The 23291-nt window shown below is 40.8% G+C and overlaps 1 protein-coding gene across 1 annotated transcript in view; it reads left to right on the top strand.

The window, feature by feature from the left end:
- Positions 1-23291, top strand: part of RAPGEF6 (Rap guanine nucleotide exchange factor 6) — a 134358-nt gene that overhangs the window by 43292 nt on the left and 67775 nt on the right. The window contains 2 exon segments of the mRNA XM_050905020.1: positions 187-256; positions 5972-6115. Of these exon segments, the coding sequence (XP_050760977.1) occupies positions 187-256; positions 5972-6115 (214 nt within the window).

Below are 23291 nucleotides of genomic sequence, written 5' to 3'. Positions count from 1 at the left end.
AAAAAAATTATGATAATGGTACTATCTGGTTAGAATTTTTCACACAATAGTCTTCATCAATTTTTCCTTGTCCTTTTTTGTTTTTAAGGATATTGTAACATGCACCATTGTCAATTATTACTGAAAAGGTAGAATAGGCTGTTCATCTCATTCTTTTTCATTTGCTTTTTTTCCATCCCACTCTAGTTTTGGCAAGCAGTCTGGAGGAAAACGAGGATGCGAATGTATCATATTGGAGCCTTCAGAAATGATTGTGGTAAGACAGATTTTTTCAAACGTATTTAAATCTATTGCTGGTTTCAGCAAATTCTTTCTGTTTTATAGCAGAAAGCTTATTGTAAAGTATTCTATAAAATTGCAGCAAAATTGCCTTGATTTCAATTATACCTATGGCTGCTATCGTAACAGCAATAGCTATGTAAATTTAATGTAGATGGGTAAATGGTGATGATGATTAGGTCATTCTTTCTAAAATTATGCTTACTTGAGTTTCAAAAGCCTACCAGTTACGGCTGAGTTGAGCATTCCTGAGTCAGGCAATGATAGACCGCTATCTTGAATATTTTATTTGCACCCCCATCCCCCATTTCATTGCTTTTTACCGGCCATGCCAGCTGTGCTGGGTCTGGTAGGAAGGGCCTTCTTACTCCTGGCCTTTGCAGTTCCACATAGTGTGAAGGCTTTTAGGTAAGAGGAGAAGGAACATAAGAGTGCTTAGCCAAGCTTGAAGGATAAGGTTTTCAGCTTAGTTGTCATCAGCCTTTTCCATGTCCAGGTTTTCTTCTGCTTCTTCAGAACACTTACTAATACTACCACGTTCGTATGTGCTTATAGATTGTAACTCAGTCCTTCCCAGGTTGATGTACACATACTGTCAGCAGCTGGAATATTAGGAATGTTTTTCTGTAGTGCAGGCTGACGTTGTACCCTAGTAGTGTGGCTGGGGACACAGGAAGATCTCTTTCAGCTTTGGTCTTATGCAATGTTGCTAATGGAGCGGGAACAAAAATGTTTGTTGTTCTGAGAAGCCACCTGTCTGTTAAGCAGGATTAGATCTCCAAACTGGTATTGATTTAGCTTCCTTATAGCTAGATAATGGTAACATTAAAACTAATATTTGATGATGTCTCTTATTGAGTATGTGAATATTCAGCTTCTATGAGAAATCTGTTTCTCACAGTACACTAACAGCCATGGATATCAGTGATGTCCTGTACCGAGTACGCTTGCTGTCCGTTGTGCCATTCTTTCTGTGCAGTGTCAGTCTGATTCTGCTCATGGGCTTTGATAGCATCAATAATATGCTCTTTGCTGCAGCAGATGTTTTAAGTTACCGTCTGCCATGTTATGAAGTAAGCGCAGGTAAGAGTGCAAGAAGCCTGTCAGTCCTCTGGAGTGAAATAGTTCATTTGTGTATTCCCAATTATCCAGTCTCTTCTTAAAGCTGGAGTTTGGGGGGAGATTTATGCCTTGAGGGATGCCACAGGACTGCTTGGGTGCTGATATGTGCAGCCACGTCACGTGAATGCCCCAGGCACTCTGGTTTGCCACTGCTGCTTCGCATTTTTGCCTGTTTGCTGCTGCTGCTGCTAAGGATTTGGTGTGCTGAGTATGCCTATGTTCACTGCCTGGGGTGAGCTGAGCCTTGCACCTCAACGCTCCTGGCGCCTTGCAGCACAGAATGACAAGCACTCACTTACCCGATCATATATAGACCTTTTGAATCTCTGTAATCCTTCAAGCTGATGTAACAGAGGGAAGAATTTGATCTGTTTGGACCAATTTCACTAACAAACCAGTTACACAACTCTTAGCTTCTATAACTGGTGCTGCAGACATTACCGGACCTGGTGTGCTGCTTCCTACAAAAACCGAATAGACGGTGATGCAGCTGCCGTTTGCAGCGGGAGCAGTCTGAAGGACACATGGGAAGCGTGCGACTTTCCTTACAGGGCTGGCTGGTGACTCACTGCAAATGCATTTGCAAGTTTACATGAAATGTATTCCATGGGCAAAATATGTGATAATATGAAATTTTTAGGAAATACATACATCTCTCTTTGGTCTTATCACCATTGTTGTAAAAAAATACAAGAAGATGCAAATAAAGAGTAGCTTCTGTGCAGTGTGTGCTACCGGAAAGAAGCTGACCTTATTAAAATATTTTATGAAGAGACTAGAGCTTTTTGTGTGTGTGTAACTTGAGTAGCTACAACTGTGAAGAGTGTTTTTTTTTTGAGAGGAACACACTGTCACAGTCTTTGGAGAAGCCAGTGTTGGCCATGTCAGGAACGTCAAATGCTGCTGGGTGTTCCTGGAGACAAATACACAGCCTTGACAACTGTCCTCTGTACTGTAAACCTCTGGAATTTTTTGTAATCGTAGTTAAATGCCAATAAGAGTATAGAGACACTTGAAAGTATCTTAAATCCTTTTCTGGAACTTCAGTGTATTTTTCTGTAGGAAAATCAGAGAATTAAAAGTGCGAAGTTGTTTCTTCATTATTTTTATGTTCATGTTTTACAGGTAAATGTAGCTAAAGGTACTATTAACTGTCAGTTTTCTAGGTAGGACTTCAAATGGGGTGAGAAAAAAGCATCGGTGTGGTGGCATGCACCTTGCTAATGACCTGCACTGACACAAGGTGTACTTGAGTTTCATTTCCCTGATTAATTCTAAGTAATTTATCTTAATTCTTTTATTTTCTGTCTGTCTTTTTTTTTTTCAATTTGCAACATACTAATGAGGTTTAATACATAATGAGTATTTATCTTCCAGTAAAAGATTTAGCTACTTTAATGTAGTTAAAGAACACCATCATTCTCTGCTGCTGACTGATTCTCCCCCCCGCCTTCTTTTTAGAATGTAAATCAGTTTTGTAGCAGGAATCCTCTGGGAACTGACCCATTTTAAAGGCCATAAAATGTGGTCAACTTAAGTTAATGAGGATAACAGATAGTGTGTGAATGGGCATTGTAGCTCATATTTTTGGAGGCTGAGCAATCTATTGAATTAATAATAGGTCCGTTTGTCACTTAAGAAAATGGCTCAGAATTGCAGCATGTCTCAGTGTACTGAAGTGTCCTTGCTGTTGTTCCTTGGTGCTTTCATTTTCTTCTTCAGATCTAAGCGTAAGATTTCGGAAGAGCAGCATGATATTTGGAGGTGGAAAATATTTCATTGCTGGCACGGACTGCAGAGTGAAACTGAGGACAGTCCTACGATCCTCCTCGATTTTTACATGGCAGCAAGTGCTGTGGGTGAAGCTGGCTGTATGGAAGCATTCTGCTGCTGCCAGTATTCAAGGTTAATAAAACAACACCCTTGATTAGAAACTAGGCAGTTAATATGCTATTCTGGACTTCTTGTTACATATCGAAAATGAAATAATACGAAGAAGTCTATGGGGCAGCAGTCTCCATCTGACCTGGTAGCCTGGTGGCATGTTGATCAGCCCGGTCCTCACCGCTGCCACGATGGCACAGGGAAGCAGTCCTCCCTCTGCTCCCACACCGGAGCCCGGCTCACAGCATCTGCAGAGAGATGCTGAATTCCTCCGTAGGAGTGTTCATCCCACTCGGGGGGGTGTGAGGAGGTTGAATATGCACTCTGCCAACAGAAATTTTTAGTTTTAACCAGTTGAAAACACGGCTGAGTGATGAGCAGGACGAGGGAGCCCTGGCATGCCTGTCCTGCTGATGTGCAGCCTATCAAAAACCATTTGTATACATTATTGTAAATCATAAGCATAAACAATCTGATGGTTGGCTGGACTCAAAACACTGATGGTGCTGGTGGTACTAAACTGGAAGCTATGTGGTGTGGAGGTCTTTCCTCGTTTTCTGATTTTTTTGTTTTGTTTTGTTTTTGTCAGCAGCAGTGGCATTAACCGAAGGAAGCAGGTGGTCTCAGTTTCTGAGTTTCCACTAGCAGTTGGTTGTTTTGCCTTTGTGGTAACAAATAATATTTATGCTCACTTCTTAGTTTTCAGTTAGAATTGTGGAAGAAAAATAACTTCATCTTTCACTGAGTGTTTGTTTTACTTTAGTCTTAAAAATACCTATTCATTTTGGGACTTCTTAATAATAAGGGTCCTCAGTATTGGAAGAGTCATTGTCCGGCCACTTCAGTGAGCCCTTGGCATCCAGGTTAGTCTGCTATATTGGAGAAGCTCAGCGCTTGTTTTAGTTTCTATGATCCTGTAAGAGTGAACGCAGAGGAAAAAGGAAATAATGCATTTATTGAAAGAGCTCATGTACTGTAGCACATGTACAAAAATTAAAAATGAAATCCACACAATTTTGGTTATTTAACAGAGTAACTGTACAAAACCAAACTTTCTTACTTCTGGAAGCCTTCTGTTTAATTTGGGACCAACATTATTGCTGACTAGAAATCCATATTTTAGGCTAGGTGAAGAAGGGCTTCTATATCCAATGTATCCAATGTCTTACTACTTTTTTTGATTATACTAAATGGTCTGTTTAAAAGGTGTTTTTTTTGTTTTATTTTTTGTCTGCCTGCATGCCTTGTAATCTTCTCTTTTTTTTTTTTTTTTTTTTTTTTTTTACATCCTTATACCATCACGCTTACAGCAACGCTGCTCCTAGATATCTTTACTCATTGTCCTGTGCCTTTGCAAACAGGTGGTAAAATTCTAGTGAAAAGTGTGGTTGTCCCTTGCTAGGGGAACTCTGCTTTTCTGCTTTCTTTTTTGACAACACTGTGGTGTGAGGTTCACTCTTCTTTTTTAACTATTGTATCTTTAACCTATTTTGTCAATGTATATTTTTCTCTGTGGAATTAAAAATAACCTACGAGACAAGCCCAGCTGCTTGCATCTTCCTCTGACCTCAGATAGACTTAGCTGTTTGGAAAAAGCGATGTGGAAAGTAGATGTGATCTTGCTTTTGTGATGGTTTAGATAGTTTGGTTACTTTTTTGTTCCTGTCTGTTAAGTCTTTCTGGTTTTCATTCCTTTATACCTTTTGAATTTTAATTTTGAGATGATTTACCCAAGTACGTGAAGTGAGGGCTGCGTAAGGCCACATAGTACTATGTTCCAGTGCTAAAGCCTTAAGTTTAGGATTTTCAAGTGAAATTTGAAGGGAGGGGGGAAATCATTGAGGACAGTAGGAACTCCTGTACAGTAAACGTATTGTAGAGGAGCTCCTTGCCCAGCCGCAGCCTATTTGCATGCATGTCTGTTCTGCTTCCTGCTAGGAGATATTTTTCCAAAACATCAGAAGGAAATGGGAAAGGATGAGACTGCTTTTTATAGAAAAAAGGAATTGTAACTAGTGAGATAAAAAGGTTTCCTGTTGGCTTTTACTAACAAGGTAGATTTACCTAATTTTTAATGTTTAGTCACAAGTAATATTTAACATCAAAATATGAATCAAGTTCCAGTTTTTTCTTCATAATCTGCTGGAAGTGATTAGAAGTCAGTATGACATAGGTGAAGTAGCTATTTATACAAAGCTGGAATATTTGAAGTAGTTTAGCTGTGACTGGTACTAGAACTAAGTTACGCTTTTAAAAATTACACCAATAAAAATAGGATATAATTCAATGCCTTTGCCAGATTATAAATACTCAAAGAAATGGTAACTTCTGTGTTGAAGATACACTTGAAACGAGCAGTGTCTGTAACTCGTGTTGTATGATACGTGTGGGTGCAAAAGGGTTTCTGCTGGCGAGTGACATTGTTTAGAGGATACGTGTGCGTTTACTTTTTTTTAAAAAAACCTGTTTCCTGGAAGGAAACTGTGGCCTCCGGCTCATTGTAATAACGTAGTTCTGAGACATGCAGCAGTGGTTCTCCGAAACGTCCACAGTTGTTTTCTCAAGAAAAGTTTAACTGCTCTGAACTTATGTTTGTTCCTTCCTCATGAGCTTCATACGGCTCCATCGGCTTTCGGTGATATGGAAGAACTGGATGTTTAACCAGGAGCCTGAACATGTGTTTCAGGTGGAGAACTCCAAAGACAATGAGGAAAACCTCTTGCAAAGAGAAGTCCCGCTTAGGCAGTCCCGTCGGAGGTTTCGGAAGATCAACCAGAGGGGCGAGCGTCAGACCATCACTGACAACGTGGATTCCAGCAGTTACCTGTCGGTGAGTCTGCTCTCCCTTGGCCGATCTCCTTGGCATCGTGCTGTCTGCGTGGCTGGCGGGCATTTTGTCTTACTGAGAAAAGCTGGTGAAATGAAATAGTCCATTTTTGTCATTTTTGAGAACGCTTTTTTTCTTGTTGGGGAGCAGTGGAGTGCTTTGGATTTGAACACCAGAGGTGGAAATGAAGATTCAGGCACTAGTTAGAAAAGAGGTTTTTTGGTTTAGGGGTTTTCAGTTGACCACTCTAAATAAATCTTAACGTGTTGGCTGGACAGAGAAATGGTCATTCTTGGTTTTTGTTGGCTTTACCTGGAGTTCTTTTGGTAAGATGTAGGAATTGTGGTTTTCTTTTTATCCTTAATTAATAAATTTGAACTATGGTTTGGAATTGAGTCAATCAAGAATGCAGTTCAATACAGTGTTAACACTATCGTACTTGGTCATGTTTACTTGCTTAAAAATAGTATAGTGGTAATTCAAGCATCAAAAAGAGTAACGGCAACTCATTTGCTAGTCTTAAATAACATCACAGACTATATAATATGTGCTGTGTGAAGGCACGTACAGCTGTGGTTTCAAGGCCACAATGCTTTTATGAAGGTTTCTCTTTACCATTATTTTTCACATACAAACTTCCTGCTTGGTAGCAGGATATAGATGTGACCTAGACAAATTTTTTCATTGAAAATAAATGTTCTAGATACTTTGATTTGCTTTGAATATCAAAGGTTAAAAACAGTACTAATGTTGAAGTATACAAACCTTGAGTAGTCTTCATGCACGGAAAAGAAAAAAACAAATTCAATTTCTCCCCTTTTTTTTTTTTCCCCATCTTCCTTTTCATCTCCCCTAGAAGGTACAAAGCCTCTCTTAGTTGATACACTCCAAAATATCTGATGTGTGCAGTTAGATATAAACTTAAAAGATTTCCTCTGTTTCAGAATAAACTGTTTTTTCTGCATGTTGGTAGCTGTTGGATCGCAGGTGGTGATTTTAGACTCTCCACAGCATTAGCATGTCTGTGAGCAGAGGTTACTTTGGCATTTGTCTTGTAAGCAGAAGAGCTCTCGTTGCTGTGACAGGAAGAGAATATGCTGCTTGAAGTTTAACGTCCTCTGCCATCTCATTTCAAGAACTGTCAACATGTGTTGGATTTTATCATTAGCAAGTCATTGAATTAGTTATTGATGAAATGAGATGTTGGATCCTCATACTCTGGGCAGTCGTGCGTAAGGCTTTATTAGGAATTAAATTCCAATCTGTGTATGACAAAATCTGTCTCTTTCTCTTTGGTGTTTGTGACAATGAATAAGCACACAGAAAATAATTCTCAGGCTTCAGTGCTAAGAGGAAGAGAATCCCAGGAACAGCTGATGCTGATGCTACCTGCGCAGCTTGCCTGGAGGGGTGCATGAGAAGGGACTTGGCATCTTTGGTCTGAGAAAGACCAAGTTATACAGCTTCTTGAACAATTTCAGAGGTTGTCAGTTATTGACGCAGGGAGTCGGTGTGGTACACTCGCAGGATTGTGATTAGTCAACAAATGATGTCCTCATTAGGATTTTTCTTCATGTTGATTTATTTCTTTGTTACCAACGACACGGAGCGCATGCGTGTCTCTGCACGTATAGTTTCTTGTTGCAGACCTGGTGGCTTCCTCAGATTTATGAATATATTTATTTTGATCAGCATTTGATGGGAAATGGTATAAACTTCATAAATCAACAGCACATTCCTAAATTTGCTTTTATGTCAGTTAATTAGGAATATATAAAAAGAGTCCTGTTAACACTGCTAGGTGTGTTCCTGGATGAGTGAGTGCTAAGTGGCAAGGAGTAAACAACCACCTCTCTGATAGAAAATCTGCAAGCTGTTGGGTTTTCAGCAGTCTGAATTGAAATACCAATCCTTGCTTTGTAGACTGTAAGCTCCTAATTGGCAACTCACAGTACTTGGTGTAGCAAAAAGTAATTTGTAACTCAACAGATGACTAAGAAATCAAAACCAGCTGCCTGTGTGACAAGTAAATAAAAATTGGGTGCCTATATTTTTCCATATTCCATTATAATCTGGTAAAATAATGAATTTTTCTGAGGTACGGTTTTTCTGTGCCTAGGTTTAACTTTTACTTATATGAGCCTGCTCATACATGGCCGTTGGTTCCCAATGGTCTTGAAAAACAGGCTTTATAGTGTAACCCTTCACGTCAGCCCATGTGAGAATGGGCAGAATAAGGAGGAGGGTTTTGAATGAAACTTTCATTTGACAGGAACTTGCAATAATGTTTCTGCCAGAGTGGGAAAACTGTTTACAAACTTGCTGGCAGATTTCTTGTCTGGCGTAATGCTAATGAATAAACGGAGTGTTGTGTTTCATTCTCCAGCCTGTTGCTAAATGCTCTTTGACAGATGCTGAGTGTAGCCTGATGGACCTTTTGTGAGCCCTGCTTGCTCAGGGAGGGCTCGGTGCTTTCCAGCCAGTCTGCAAGGACTTCAGTCGGGCTCCAGTGGTATGATGTTAGAGTACTCAACGAGACACTGGTTAAGTTTTTAAATGCCTGGTCTCTCAGACACAGGTAGTTTTCTGCTTTCTAAAGAAAACTTAGATCCTATAGGTATTGAAATTCGGTGTTGCTTTATCCCGGCTCAGAATTTTTGCTTTCATGATTAAATAGAAGATTTCTTGTGTTTGCTTTTAAGGGGAATTATCTATGCAATCTCCATTGACTCCTTAAAATGTAAATCTCTACACATTAAATATACTATGATTAGTATTTATGATTAAGGTTAATCTTTGTTTTTATAAAAGATTAACCATTAGGTTGTGACATGGGCTTGCATCTGCTTCTCACATGGAGCTCCCTGCTTGTTATTGCTGAAACTCATTCTGTAGAAATCTCTGTGATTGACCATGAAATAAAGATTTGTATGCAGATACTTTAAGTAATATTTTAAATGATTGTTACCATCTTTGAAGCTCTTCCTTTCTCTTATGCTTCTTACTTAAGTAAAAAAGCCCTAGTACTTAATATAACCATATATCTTCAGGATAGTTGACATTCATAGTATTGTGGGTATCTTCAATTTTTTTTTTTTTTCCTTCCCTTGAATGAACTAATGTTAAAAATGGATCATCTGGTTGGTTTCTTTGACGAAGGAGTTACCATTTAGATTCCTTTACTGTTTTTGTGGTTCATAGAGCAGTGTCGTTTCACAAGAGCACTGCAGATCTCCTGCAGAATAAGTATTTAAAGCTGGTTTTTGTTTTTTGTTTTTTTTTTCTTCCAGTAAAATACAGTGAATGTATGCTGACAGTGGTCTGTCTTCTCACTCAAACTGAACAAGTTTATATTTCTGTTTATATCTTCAAAGTGCATAGTGACGTGAATTTGTTCTCGCAATACATATGCAAGAAAGTATGTTCGACTTTCTCTCGTTAGGTGGGTGAACAGACTGAGGTCTGGCTTCCACTTGCGGGGGTGCGCAGTAGCCATGTCAAGGTTCTGCTGGCACTGGATTTTTCCCTTCTACAGCATAGCTAGCCAGCAAGATCCTGAGGATAAATGCGTATTTGGCGAAACGCTTCTCAGATGTTTTTTTCAGGAGGCAAAATAGCGCTGCTGCCCATGAAGTGACGGAGGAGGTGGCTCTGTCGTGGTGGGTCACGTGCAAGGCAAAGGCCACGGTGGCAGCCCGAGTGCATAGGGCCGGCTGTCTACCTGGGGCAGGTCTGAGCATCCCCATAATTACATGGGATCTCTTTATCCCTAGGCATTTCTGGCCTCTCTTGCCTGTTTCATTTTTGTCACTTACGAACTCTCTGCATCTTGCATGTCACCCCTGCAGTGATGTCCTGACTGTAGGGGGAAAAGTGAGGCTGGAGTCATTTGGAGAAAGCTCTTGCTCAAACTTAATGGATTAGAAAGAAATGTGCCAGTGGTATTAATTATGCCTGTTCTTCCTTCAGATCTTATCTGTTAGTATGGTTGCATATCTTCTTGGAGATTTGCACTCTGTGCATATTGCTGTCTGTAACATAGATAAGAATCCGGACAGGAACCAGGGTCATGCAGCAGGGCATTATCACAACTGAGATAAATACTTAGTCGTTTCTAGTTCTTAGTCTAGTTCTCAACCCAACAAGTAATGCAACTGTATTTCTTAATTACAAAAGAAAAAAGTAATTGTGATCGTCTTTGTTCAACTATGTCCCAAACTTTTGTGACCGTACAGCAAGTGCTTACAAAACTACAGCCAGACTAACAACAGATGACTTTTTTACGTTAATGCTTTTAGGAAAAAATGTTTAATGGTAGTTCTGGTGCTTTATAAAAGTTAAATTGATGTTTTGATCTTGGATCAAGTAATTGGAAAGTAAATGGTTCAAGTATTTATTGTCACAATTAAAAAATAAATCCTGAGATAATAAGTTTTGCACTTATATTTCTTGCAGTGATCAAAACCAAATGGGGTTTAACAATTTGATACAAATTTCTACGTGACCCTCAAACCTGTAAGCTCAAATCTTTTTTCATTTGAATAAGATTTTTTTACTAATTTATTACCTACATACATTTTTGACAGTTCTCTCTGATTTTTTTGAAATGAAGAATATTTGTATTTCTAGGAGTAGTGCATGTATGATGTCATGCGTATTTCCATGGAGTTGTGACAACATTTTGAATTTTTTCAATTGTTAGTTCATTGTAGAACAAAATAAAGAAATCGGTACCAAACTTTTAGTAGTAATCCTCTTTCTCAGAGATGCAAATTTACTTTTTTTTTTTTTTTTTAAACTCTTGTAAGAGGATGATGAGGTTTAAAAGATTTATTATAATACTAAGTTTTACGGACAGTATCTTAATACTTGCATCATGTAAAAATTTTCCTGGAGCCTTGTAGAAGCATTTATCTTCAGAGAAGTCTGTCACTGAAGACTGCCTGAGTGGCAAGTTTCTTGTTCTTTGATCATTACTTAATGTAATCCTGTCAGAGGCTTGAGTTAGTGTATGGTATCTCACAATTTAGGAAGTTAAGTCACATTTCAATATACTGGATCAAACCCATTAGGTTCTTTACCATCACTAATCCTTTCCCTTTTAAATGCTATAAAACACTATGGGTCTGTTATAATCTATTTTTAACTGCCAGGTAAATTTGCTGAAGTGGTACCTTTTATTGATCTAAAACAACTAAGACCGACTTACAGCATGCCTCCAGCTGCCTTTTGTTAAACTTGGACGCAGCATCGGCTGGCATCTGTTTATTTGGAATATCGGTTAATTTTCATGAGGCTGTGGCTGATCTGTGAGTGGCTAAAATCACTTGTTCTTGAGCTGGACGATGATTCTCTTTTGCAGTTCGTTGCTTTTTAATGTGTTTTTATGTCCACGCTTCCTCTTTTTGACACTTTTAAAAAATGCTTGACAGAATTTTAGCTTCATTAACTAATGAATCAGAAGAAAAATTGGGTCTTGCTGAAATCCATGAGTCTTGCTGTGTACTTAGTGGGTACAGAAATTAGTGTCGTTAACAGCTTTCTGGAGGCGTCGTGCGATGCAAAGAGATAACGCAAGTTCCTTCTTCCTGACACTGTTTTTACAACATGAGGATTTTCTCTGTTCTAATCTCCATCTTAAATTTTGTGTGGCGTAGGTTGGATCCCAGCTCACAGATTGTGTATGCTCAAGAGCAGCAGCGTGTGCAGGTACCTCCGTTAGCCAGGCTACCTGGGCAGGACAGGACCTCTGTAAAAGCCCATGTGCGCAGTCACTTGTTTGCAGCTCTGTTGAACTCCTGCCATTTTAAGTGTTTTTCTTGCTTCTGTGATCAAAAAGAAGCTGTGTCTGCAGCGCGTTCACTTCCTGAGCAGACGACTTCGGGTTTGTTGTGGCCTGCACCCAAAGGGAGCCGGCCGCGGTGCGCCGGTGCTCGGGGCGGGCGCGTAGGTGTGGCCACGCACCCGGCACTGACAGGCGGAGGAGAGAGGGGAATGCACATGGCTGGAACCCCCGGCTTTCTGAAAATGAAAATTACTGTCAAACTACCAGACTGGTCTTTGGGGCTGGGGGAAGAGGCTGTGAATGATGTAGCAGTTAAGCAGCTCTGTTAACGAATGATGTCAGAGTTGTCTGCTTCCCTGGCTAAACGCAGCTTCATCGGTGGAGCTGGGAACAACCTCTGGCAGGGTTCTGCTGGTATCCAGCATGGGAACCCGTGCTCGGCATCTCGAGCTCGCCCTGGTCTCGGCCGAGACAGCTGCCCTTGGGCACTTCCCTTTGCTTTTGTAAGCAAGGGGAAAATTGCCAAATGCACATTCGCTCATATTTTATTTTACATATTGATTTTGTCTGTTCGTTTTGTCAGCAGTGTTACTGTCAAGGACTCCTTGAAAGTCTGTCGCTGGTTATGATGGTCATTAACAAAACACCAATCCTCAGAGTGTGCTGTGCGTTAAAAATCTTCCTGGGAATTTCCATAGACCACTGGTACTTCCCAAACAAATTAATGAGCGTCTGCAGTTTCCAAAGAGTAATGACCTGGATAGGCTGCGCACAAAATAAGAAAACGCTTACTGAAAATACTGCCTTTTGGTTAAAATCTGTGTTTTTCACATTAAAATTTTATTTTTTTAAAAATAACAACGTATGCAACATGTAAACCCCAATTTATCCATAATGAAAGTGGTTGTAGTTATTCAAGACTTATATTCCGGAATTTCCCTGAAGATTTTACAGACTTGACAAGCAGATTATAGATAAACTGTGAATTACAGAAATCACCTCAATTCGGAGGTGACATGCAGCTGTTTAACAGCATTGAAGAGTGATGCACAAATGAAACTACATCAAACTGAAACTAGGGAGGATTTATTTTAAGCGAGCACCTGTATTTACTCAAATCTGGCTGCTGGCAGTAGCCTACAGCCCTTCTCGTTGGCCGTGGGAGAGTCCGTGGTGGTGAGTGATGGCATCGTGTTGGGATGCGGCATCGTTCTCGTGCCGGATGGACAGACGGACGGATATCTTCCTGCTCTGCCAGGCTGCTGGCTTCAGTCCTGGAACAAGATACCCAGTTGCTTTTAGGGAGAGATACGCTGTGAGGTTGCTAATAGGGCTGACTTACCCATCTTTCACCTTTCATACAGCTGAAGAAGCAGCTAGTTTTTGCCACATGGACACATACGTATTTTGCCAACTGCTTTAAAGAAATTTTCTTTTTTTTTTTTTTTTCCTTCTTCCCCTACGAGTGCTTACACCATGATTTTCTGCTCTTCTATTCTTCTCTTGCCTCAAAGACTTTCTTTAAACCTTTCTCGATCTCGAGTAAGATGAGCACTTAATTGTACAGCTGCTCCCTCCCCCGGTGTTGGTGAAAGCTGGGGAGATGATCAGCCCCATGACCCCAGTATCATCCCTGCAGCAGGTTTGTGTGTTACCCTCCCCTTGCTCAGCCGAGCAGCAGACAGCAGAACTGTACTTGGCTGTGTGATAATTCAAGAAAAACTTGTGGATATTTTTACACTTATTTCCTACTTGCAGTCCAAACACATCAGTGTTTTTACAACTGAGCACTTTCACCAGGAAGCCTGGAACTGTTTGGAAATGGATCCTGAGCACAGTCTGTCCTTTGCAGGGAAACCTTCCTGTTCCGTTAACTGGGATTGAACTGGAGAGTTGCTCAGACCTTGACCTAAGCTGGTGCTGGTAGTGCTGTGGGAGGGATGTACTGTTGTACCTGTTGTTGCTCCATGGCAGCTTGTGGCAGAAGAACCTTTCAAAAATTCTAGATATTTTGCAAATTAACATGCACAAGAAGTAAAAATTCAGGTCATTATTACTGTGCCCTCCATGCGATAATCAGTTACCTGTTTCTTCCTCCTCCTTTCACCATGTAGACAAATTTACACTGTGGTAGAAATTAACTCAGTTCCTTGGAAAATGCCTGAGAAAATATTTTATGTAGCATGTTCAGAGAGTTAATCTCTGTTTTGATGGACCCTAAGGGATTGGGTGGCAGTTCCAAAGTCATTAATTCTTTATAAGCAGCCTCTTATGCAAACTAGATGAGAATGATATGTAAGGGTTGTACCCACTCCTCATAACGGTATCATGTCACTCAGGTGGTTAATGGTAAAAAGCAGTGCTCTGCACCCCAGAAAGGCATTTCAGTCTTTTTGGGGACTTAAAAACCTTTTGTGTATGAGTTGCAGTTCTTTGTCAGATCCTTGTTTTTAACATTATTGTTTCAGTCTTTTGAAATGACATATTGAGTGGCTCCTTGTAGAAAACCGACAGGGTAGTAGCCAGCAAGCTGGTTGCCTGCATGCAGGGAGATGGTAGCATGCGTGGATCTGTTTTTTGTTTCCTGTCTTCCATCTGGGCTGTTTCTGTTCAATATGCTGTACTGAAGTGTAGCAGCCTGGTTGTATTCTCATTTGTAGCCAACTCAACCTTTCACTTAGGTTTAGGTTTATTATGCCTTAGAGAGAAGTAGTTGTGTGAAGGGTCACTTTGTATTTTAGCCTGAAGAGTTGTAAGTTTGAGTTGTTGGGTTGAATGTCACATAACACTGAAGGACTTCTTTAAAGGATTGTGATGGTGTTGTCTTCAACTTTGTATTCAAGTTAAAATGGTTTTCTAATTTAGAATATGGAAATTCACATCAACTCAGTCATGTTCTTCGGAAGCCTTCTGGACCGAGTTAGGGACTGAGAATATCCTGAGCAATTTTCAGTTAAAATCACCATCAGAAAATGTCAGTGCATAATGCAAGCATTTGGATGCCCTGTTTTCCTTGAAAAACTTGGCATGAAAACCACTATCTGTACAAGAGAATAGCTAGAAGAATATCTTTGGTTTTGGCATAGAACTGATTGCTATCTAATGACATTTAACAGCATTTGTAATTTTACATTTGGTATGTGGAAACTTTCTTAATGGGGATATATTTGACAGATGAAATACTTGAAATAGTTGATTAAATGAAGTCTCTGGCTAAAAGGGACCATCATTGTAGCTTAATTCCATGTTGATACTTACTTTGTTCTTGCAAGTCAGAGTTGCTTTTTGTTGCTGAGTATTAGTTTTTTTTGTCCTTACACGATTAAGTTTTAGTTTGAGGTAATGTAGCCACAGAAACTAGAAGCTTGTATTGTCTTTATGATTTTGATTTTGTTTCCTTTTAAAGTTTGGTTAACAGTTGTGGTTTGTAAGCTTGGAGTGTAGGTATGTATCTGGCCCATCTGTTCCTTTGTCTGTTAAGATCAGTTTCTCAGATCAGGTGAGAGTAACTCGGCTTTTGCTGCTGTTTTGCCCTCAGTGGAGGGAGGGACCCCAAATGGTGCTGGGGAAAAATTTCCAAGAGCATACTCGGCTTTCCGTTTTTAAAGGCAATAAGGGCTGGATCATATGAGAAAATGAGAAAGTTCAGAAATCACTACGCTGCAATGCTTCATCCGATGAGGGAAGCCCTGCAGGGCTGCTGTAGGGTCTGCACTGCACTTCCCCAGCACATCAGATTTGGGGATCTGTGCATTGTGCTGTGGTCACCCTGCTAGTAAACCCCTCAGGAGCACTTTTGCCAGTGCCTTACCCACCCCTTTCTCCCCTGTTCATGCTGTTACCGAGCTCAGGCTATGCTGTGCCTGGCTGGTCCCAGCATGGGTCCAGGGACAGCGGAGATGCCTGCGCATGGAGTTATGCCTGAGCTCACGCAGGTCTGTCGCTGTAGACTCTGCACCTAGAAAAGCAATGTGGTGCCTCCAGACATGGGTCTGTTCCTGGGAGAAAAAATGTTCATGAGATGTCATGCCTGAGACGATACTTGTGTCACATACACTCTTCAAGCTGGATGCCCTGACCACTAACAAATGAGAGTTGACTGTTCAAAATCAGCCTTGCTTAGAGAGAAATTTTGAAATTTGGTAGAAGGAGTCAGATCCCTCCCTCCTTCCTGCTTTCAGGCTTCCAGTTTGGTGTTAATCCTCAAGAAAAATGACAGAAGAAATATTGGAAGTGGCATTTTAATGACTTTTAACCTCATCTGTGGAGTTAATGTGTTATTCTCAAGGTCATTTAATCAGAGGCCTTTTTCTTGTGAGAGATGTGCTGGTACCTTATGTTCTAAATGGTCTTAATCTGCTTGTTTTAACTTGAGATACAGTTTTTATAAAGGAGGGAAGAAAAAGTGGTATTTTGTGTTGGCTTTTGTATCAACTTTTTGGGGATGAAAATGAATATATACATTGGTGGGCTTTGCAATTTCGAAACGTGAAACTCCGACTGGCTTCCCAGGTAGGTGGCAGCTGAGGAAATTATGGCCAGGTCTGTGTTAGGTTTGGGCTGTGATTTCAGTTTTGAGACTAGATTGAGGTAACGTTTTAGTGAGCAAAATTCTACATGTGTTTGGGAAATTTTGCCGTGGGATATTAGAGATTTTGTCCTTTCAGTATCTCTGAGTGGATTCAGTCCCACAAACTGACCCTTCTGGGGTTGGTATCCACTCTTTCTCATCACCAGGGATTTTTGGGTTGGGTACCTTCCCAAAACTTCCCCACCCCTTGCTGAAATGAGATGTCAGGAAGGAAGGGAGGAGCGTGATATGAATCATCTCGGTTCAAACAGTAGAAATGAACTTTTTGTTTGAGTCCGTAGCAGAGGGGGCTTCCTCCTTCCCCCCATGTTGGCGTTGTCCCTGTTTGCGATGCTGATCATGCTGCTGCCTGACTCTGCAGAGACTGTGTGCACCAACAGACAGAGATCTGTGAGAGCGAGCTGTAATTTGTAAACGTATTTAAGAAAGTATTATAAACCATATGAATCTGAATCGCTGCAAATAGGAGGTGACCTTTCTGTGCTTAACACAACAGCTGAAAAAAGATGGTTGGGGTAGTGCGAAAGCGATGGAGAAATTGAATCCATGGTGCCTTTTTATTGTTCCTTCTGTGTTGCTGGTGCTATATTTAGAAGCTTACATCACTTCAGGGATGATGACAGTCTCTGCCCTCCCTCTCCCGCTCCCTCCCGCTCTCCCTCGCTCCTTCCCTTAGGATGGATCGTGTTTTCATACTAGTTATGAGTCCTACAGATCTTTTGGTAGGATTTTTCTATAGCCTATTAGTAAGTGCTACCGTGGAAAGCTATGTATGTGAGGATGCGATTGCACCACGTAATGTCACCATGAAGGTGAACAGGAGCTCGCGGTGCTGCTTTCCCTGCCTCCGCTTCGTAAAAGGGTCAGGAACAGGGTGGAGAGTTGTATTTTTTTTTTTTTCCCCCTTTTTTCCTTTAAACAGGAATTCCTGAGAAGCCCAAATGAGGGGCTAACCTTGCCACGAAAGTACAATGATTCATTTATGATGCTTAAGTTAAATGGCGGGGAGAAATCGGAGAAGCATGCCAGTGACACTGAATCAAGCAAGCGGTGCCAGCGTAGCAGGGGCTGCATCCAGCTCGCGCTGCAGCTGGCTCGGCATACCGCACCCCACGCTCCCCATCGCCTGCCTTTCCAAAAAAATCTGAAGTACCCAAATATATTGAAATAACCTCTTGATGCAGGTGCCCTTAATGCTAAAATATTTCTGCATTATGCTGCTGTGTTTGGCAATTCTCACTCGCAAAACTGTATTAAAATGAATTATTTTAGCCTGAAACATCTTTGCCCGAGTGTGTGCAATGACAGATTGCTTTCCAAGCAGCTGGTCTCCTTCCCCAGCCCCCACCGTGGGCTTGGAGTCAGGCTGCTACCTTAGCTGCTGTACTCAAAATGGGGGGAGCAAGTTTAAGGTACCTGCTCATAGCTGAGCACTGCTGCAGGGGGATGTGGCAGGGGACAGCGTGCCAGCGGTCGCCTGGGTCTGAGGACAAAAGGACAGAAGTCCGCAAGCCCAGCCCTTAGACGCAGGCCCCTCGGCTCGCTGGCACGCCGGCGGCTTCTGCCTTTTCAGCCAGTGCCATGATGGCTTTGAGACCCGCGCTCGTCCTCCCGCCGGCGCTGCACAATGGGCTTTTCTTTCTCTGATTGCTCAGGAAAAAGTAGTGCTGCTTGACGGGTACCTTCTGCTGTCAGCTGCGAGTGCTCTCTGCTTTTGCAGAACTTCAATTCGTGGTGACCTTAAATAAGAGAAGACTCTCATCCTGCTTAACTGAACGCGCGTTTAAATTATGAAAGGCCTTACTATCCTTTTAAAAACATCCCATTTTTCAGTGACTGACTTTTGTTAGACAATTAGAACATGCAGATTTATTTAACAGTCGGGAGGATTCAGATAGCATTATGGGAAGATAAAGGGAATGATGCATAGAAATGTATGGAGTGATATTTCAAGCATGGAAAGAAATCAGTGTTAAGAAACAAAGACCACCTTTAATTTAGAGATTGTAGACTGAAGGGTTTTTTGCTTAGGATTCTCTGAAAACTTGGGATCTGGCTTAAAATGAGACTGGTGATTTACTGTTTGTGATTCTGCCCAACGCTGCAGTTCTTCGCAAGTATTTTGACTGTGATCACTATGGAGCAGCCTTTGTATCGGATTTTTTTTTTCATCTCCGAGTTGCTCTAGTTTTGAGATTTGTCATTAAACAGACGATTTATAAAAACTTACAGCCTTGTGCTGCAGGGAGCTGGGGCTGCAGAAATGCATGTGTTAAAAAACCAAGCCAAAACAAAAAAAAACCCAAACAGAAATGAGTGGGGGGATGCCCCAAAAGCTGGGGTGTGGAACTAGGTCAGGTTTTCCCCCCGCTCGGGGCTGCGCGGGCGGGCAGGGCTGCGCAGAGCTGGCTGCAGCCCCCCGGGACCACCGCCGCCGCGCTCATTGGCGGGACGGGCAGAGGGATGATGTCATCTTCACTTAAAGGCAAAACTAGAAGGAAATAGAATTTTGTTCCCATTATTGAGCTCGTGTTTACAGTAGTTATAAAATATGGCATCCGCGCCAAAATCTTTAGTGGATTGGATTTCATGCACAATGCAGTGGGTTTAAAATGCGGTTGGGAGATGAATATCTGCCCGGTTAGCCGAGAGATGGAGTTTGTGTGCTATCGGTGTGCGTGCAGGCAGGGAGAGGTTTCCTTTAGCTGGGTGGGTTTTCTTTTCTCCTTGATATAAATTGTGATGGTGATAACTATAATACAGGTAACACTGCATAAAAGTATTTGGCTGTTCATTGCTGCTGAAGATTTATCAATGTGGCATTATATTTGATGTTTAAGATGCTTCTGAATACAATTTTGTGAATTATTAGAAAAGATGCAATACAGTCGTATGTAAGGTGAAGCTGACGTATCTAGCCTATTGTTCAGTATTGAAGGAACAGTAAAAGAAACAGCTATTTGTATAGCTGGTGTAGTGCATTTTAGAAATCTAAAGTAATTATCTGAAATTCTTTCAGCTTTTAAAAAATCAAATAGACTTTGGGTTTGCACATTTTGCAAGTGCAGGAATGAAGTTCAAATTTTCCTTTATGTTTAAATACAAATTAAACCCAGTAATACTTAATGGAGCCTGGTTGCATCTATTACTATTTTCGTTTTCTGATAGAGGTTAAGTAAATTCAGACATCAATACCAATTTTTTTTTTTTCTTTTAAGGCAGTTTTGGAAGGTGCTAGGGGAAGGTTTTTTTTCTTAGTTAAAGTGCAACTCCCATCATAACTTGGGTTATATGCCGGGAAGAATTTGACTTCTGGATGACTGCTGAAAGGAGCTGTTGGTTTGAGATGGGGTGGGGTGTCCTGTTGGTGCAACTTGGCTTCCAAAGTGTAAGAATCTTCTTCCACGTACCCCTTGGCATGGTAGATGAAAAAGAGCTTTCTGTGGATTGCCTCAAGCCACCCGATTCAGTATTCAAGAATAAGCAAGGAAACAACAAAAAAAAAGGGGGGGATTTTTGGCCCTCACTGCCACCAGACCACTCCTGGAAGCTCCTCTTCTGTACGGGAGGTATGGCCATCAAGGACTAGTTTTGTTTTGGAGAATTACCCTCGAGTGTGATGCAAACTGGGAATAATGAGATACATGGCGATGAAAATTCTTTCCAAAGAGAGGAAAACGGAAACAGTGAGTGCCCCTTCTTGCAGATGAAGTAAATGATCCAGAGTACTAAATAATGGCTTTAACAGAGCCAGCACCCTCTGTCCCCCTCCCTTTCTCTTCCGTGCTTTCCCCCCCTTCTTGCACGGTAGCAGAAGTCATTTGCCTTCTAGGAATTGAAAGCATCACGGCATTCCCAGCTCAAAGGTGTGGGATCTCATAGGTGCTTCCTCAGAGCAGCTCTCCAGCAGGCTGGGCTGCCATCCAAGATACTAAGCTGCTTGCAAATATTTCAGTTTTTAGTTGCAAAAAGAAATTATGAAACTAAATTGACTACTGCAGAATTAAGGCAATTTTGGTTATAAACAGAATTGGTCTTGATTGGGGGGGGGGAAAACCCCACCCACCAAAACTTTTAACGTGGTTTCAAAACCATTAAAATTATGAGAATTATAAACATCACCTTTCAATATGAAATTTACTTCTCATTCTAGACAGAAATCTCCTAATGAGCGTATAGGATGAGATAAAAATGTTGAGGCTCTTCTGTGACATACATACATAAAACCAGAAATTATTTTATTGTGAACTGATTATGGGTGTATCTGTGTGTGCATGCATGTGAATGTCTGCAGATATTTATTTTACTGATTTCTAAATTTGGATGCAAAGATGAGAAACAATCCACCTAAATGCTGTTGAAAGTGTTAATAGATACATAAGAGTCATTTAAAAAAAAATGGTTTAGAAAAAGAAAAATATTCAGCGTTACAGTATATGCATTAATAGATCATAAAATGATATAAAATATAATGTGGAGCAGGGGTGTTTTGCTGAGCAGTTGTTGTACCGATATGTGTGTTTATATTAGGTCAATAAAGATGCTCTGTTGGCTGCATCTGCAGATACAGTAGCCAATTGATCTAATGCAGTTTCTAAAGGCTTTCTATACAGGTGATGTCATCCTTTTAGCTCGGTTCCCCTCCCACTCTCTTTCCTCCTTATGAGATATTTCATCTTGCTGCGGAGCATCCAATCGATGGGAGCTTCTCCTGAGGGAGCTGCTGAGAAGCAAGCAAAGATAGTAGGAATTAGGACTCCAGCAGTCAGTCTTGCTGTAGCCATGGACGTACTGTTTTGTTGTGCATTACAGAAATGTTTTAATTGGAAAAGCTAGGCGTGGATTAACCGTGGTATCTGACTGATGCATTAGAATACTAAGCAACACTGCAGAGTTGTAAACTGCATTAAAAAAAGGAGGAGGGGGGGCAAAAGAGAGAAGGGTTTGTATTGCAGAGGCTTTTAATACATTCCACAGTGCAAACCTGTTAGAGCATATATCCTGGAGCTACAATCTGGACACTGATTCAATTTTTGCAGTTATGATGGACAAGAGTATAAAGAAGAAACTTTAATACCCAGGGTGTGGGATTCCTGAATCGCCTAAGATGCTGAAGAACCTTTGCAAAATTTCATCTACAATATGAATGTGAAGTTTCCGAAAAGTGGACCCGAAGATAAGCCACTCGTAAATGCATTTTAGTGAAGAGAAAAAAAAGGAATTTGAAGAATTCGTATCTTGCCTTTTAATGTATTGTTGCTTTAACCTGCAGTTCTAATCCATTTCAGAATTAATTCAATTTTAGCAGCACTTTTTGGGTACATGCCTCTTGCCTGAGGGAACGTATGGATATTTGTATTTGAAAAGCTAGGAAACATTTTGATTTGAATTTCTGTGCTTGTTAAAACTGGAACATTTTTATAGGAATTGCTGCTGCTAACTCACTGCAATACTGAACACTACTTAGATATAGTGGAAGCTGTAATCGAATTCAGTGTGAAATTCAAGCCTGAGAAGTTGCATACATATACATTTGAGGCTTTGGTTTATGATTTTTAAAGAGAATCCAGAAGGGATTTTACTCCGTATTTTTCTTCTGGGGCTTTTATTTGAGAAAGGAAACTTTTTTCCCCAGCCTAAGAAATGGCTTTTCTTGTTCGATGTTATGCCAACTGCCTGCAACCGTGGGCCTCTAAAGTAAGTAAGATTTTGTCTGTGCTGCATTTCTCTGACATGTATTGACAACCGTGGTGCTATTTGAATGTTCACTTCTCAAACCCGGCGTGCTGCTCAGATGAGATGCTGGACTCCTGGCTGTGCATGGGCTGTTCTTGTGGAATCATTTCTAAATGGGAAGGGGGGGACCTTGAAATCTTGGAAGTTGTTTTATATACAGATAACTCATAAATTAACAGGAAGTATTAAAAAATGCCATTTGCTTATGAAACGTGTAAAGCTTGCTTTTTAGCCTATTAATATATGAAGCAAGTATTACTGAAGTGTAACACTTTTGTGACTGCTTGCATATATTGCTAACTTGAAAATATTGGTATACAAACCCACTGATGTTCTAATTTTCAAGCTGTATGAAGCTGTACTGCTTGTTTCCTTTGTGCAGCATTGTGGAATTGGTTAATTATTTAGCTGAACTATGTAATTACAATTAGCTTTAAAGGACACATTATTTTGTGTGTCTGAAGATGCAGTATTTTTGTGAAACTGGGGAGGGGAGGGTGTTTCTTCTAAAGGAGGTAATGAAATCTAGAACATTCGAGCAAGCCCACCGATTGAGATAAAAGCCTTTAAAGAAATTAAAAAATACACTATTTGTCAGACTCTTACTATTTGGTACACTTGGTCAGAAAATTAGCTGAATTGCTGGTATTTTATTAATGCTACTGCCAAGAAGTAGTCACCTGAGACACAGGAGTTGCCTTATAAACCTGAGGCCAGGCATATATTCATTATTATTTATTACAGTTTTGTACTTATATTGCAGCTCCTGCAAGCTAGAATAAAGATTGTGCAACTTTCTTGCATGTGAAAGCTGGCAGGGTTTGAAGGCAGTGGGCAAAACCCTTGTGCTCTTGACATCATGAGATACGGCATTGACTTTGGAGCAAGCAATTTGCTCTTGACTTTGGTCCCAGAAAGTTTATAGAGTCTAAGTGACATGACTGTGTGGAGAGGCACAGGGGAGAAACATAGCTGGGTGTGCGGAGTCCCTGTGCAGGATGGTTTTCCCTGTTTGGTTTTTATGTCTGATAAAATGTAAATGGAAGCTCACAGTGTAGGGGGGTGAA

Source organism: Gymnogyps californianus, chromosome 14 (assembly GCF_018139145.2).
Source record: "Gymnogyps californianus isolate 813 chromosome 14, ASM1813914v2, whole genome shotgun sequence".
Taxonomy (NCBI): domain Eukaryota; kingdom Metazoa; phylum Chordata; class Aves; order Accipitriformes; family Cathartidae; genus Gymnogyps; species Gymnogyps californianus.
The sequence above is the reverse complement of the archived record's forward strand: the minus strand, read 5'-3'. Positions and strand labels throughout refer to the sequence as shown.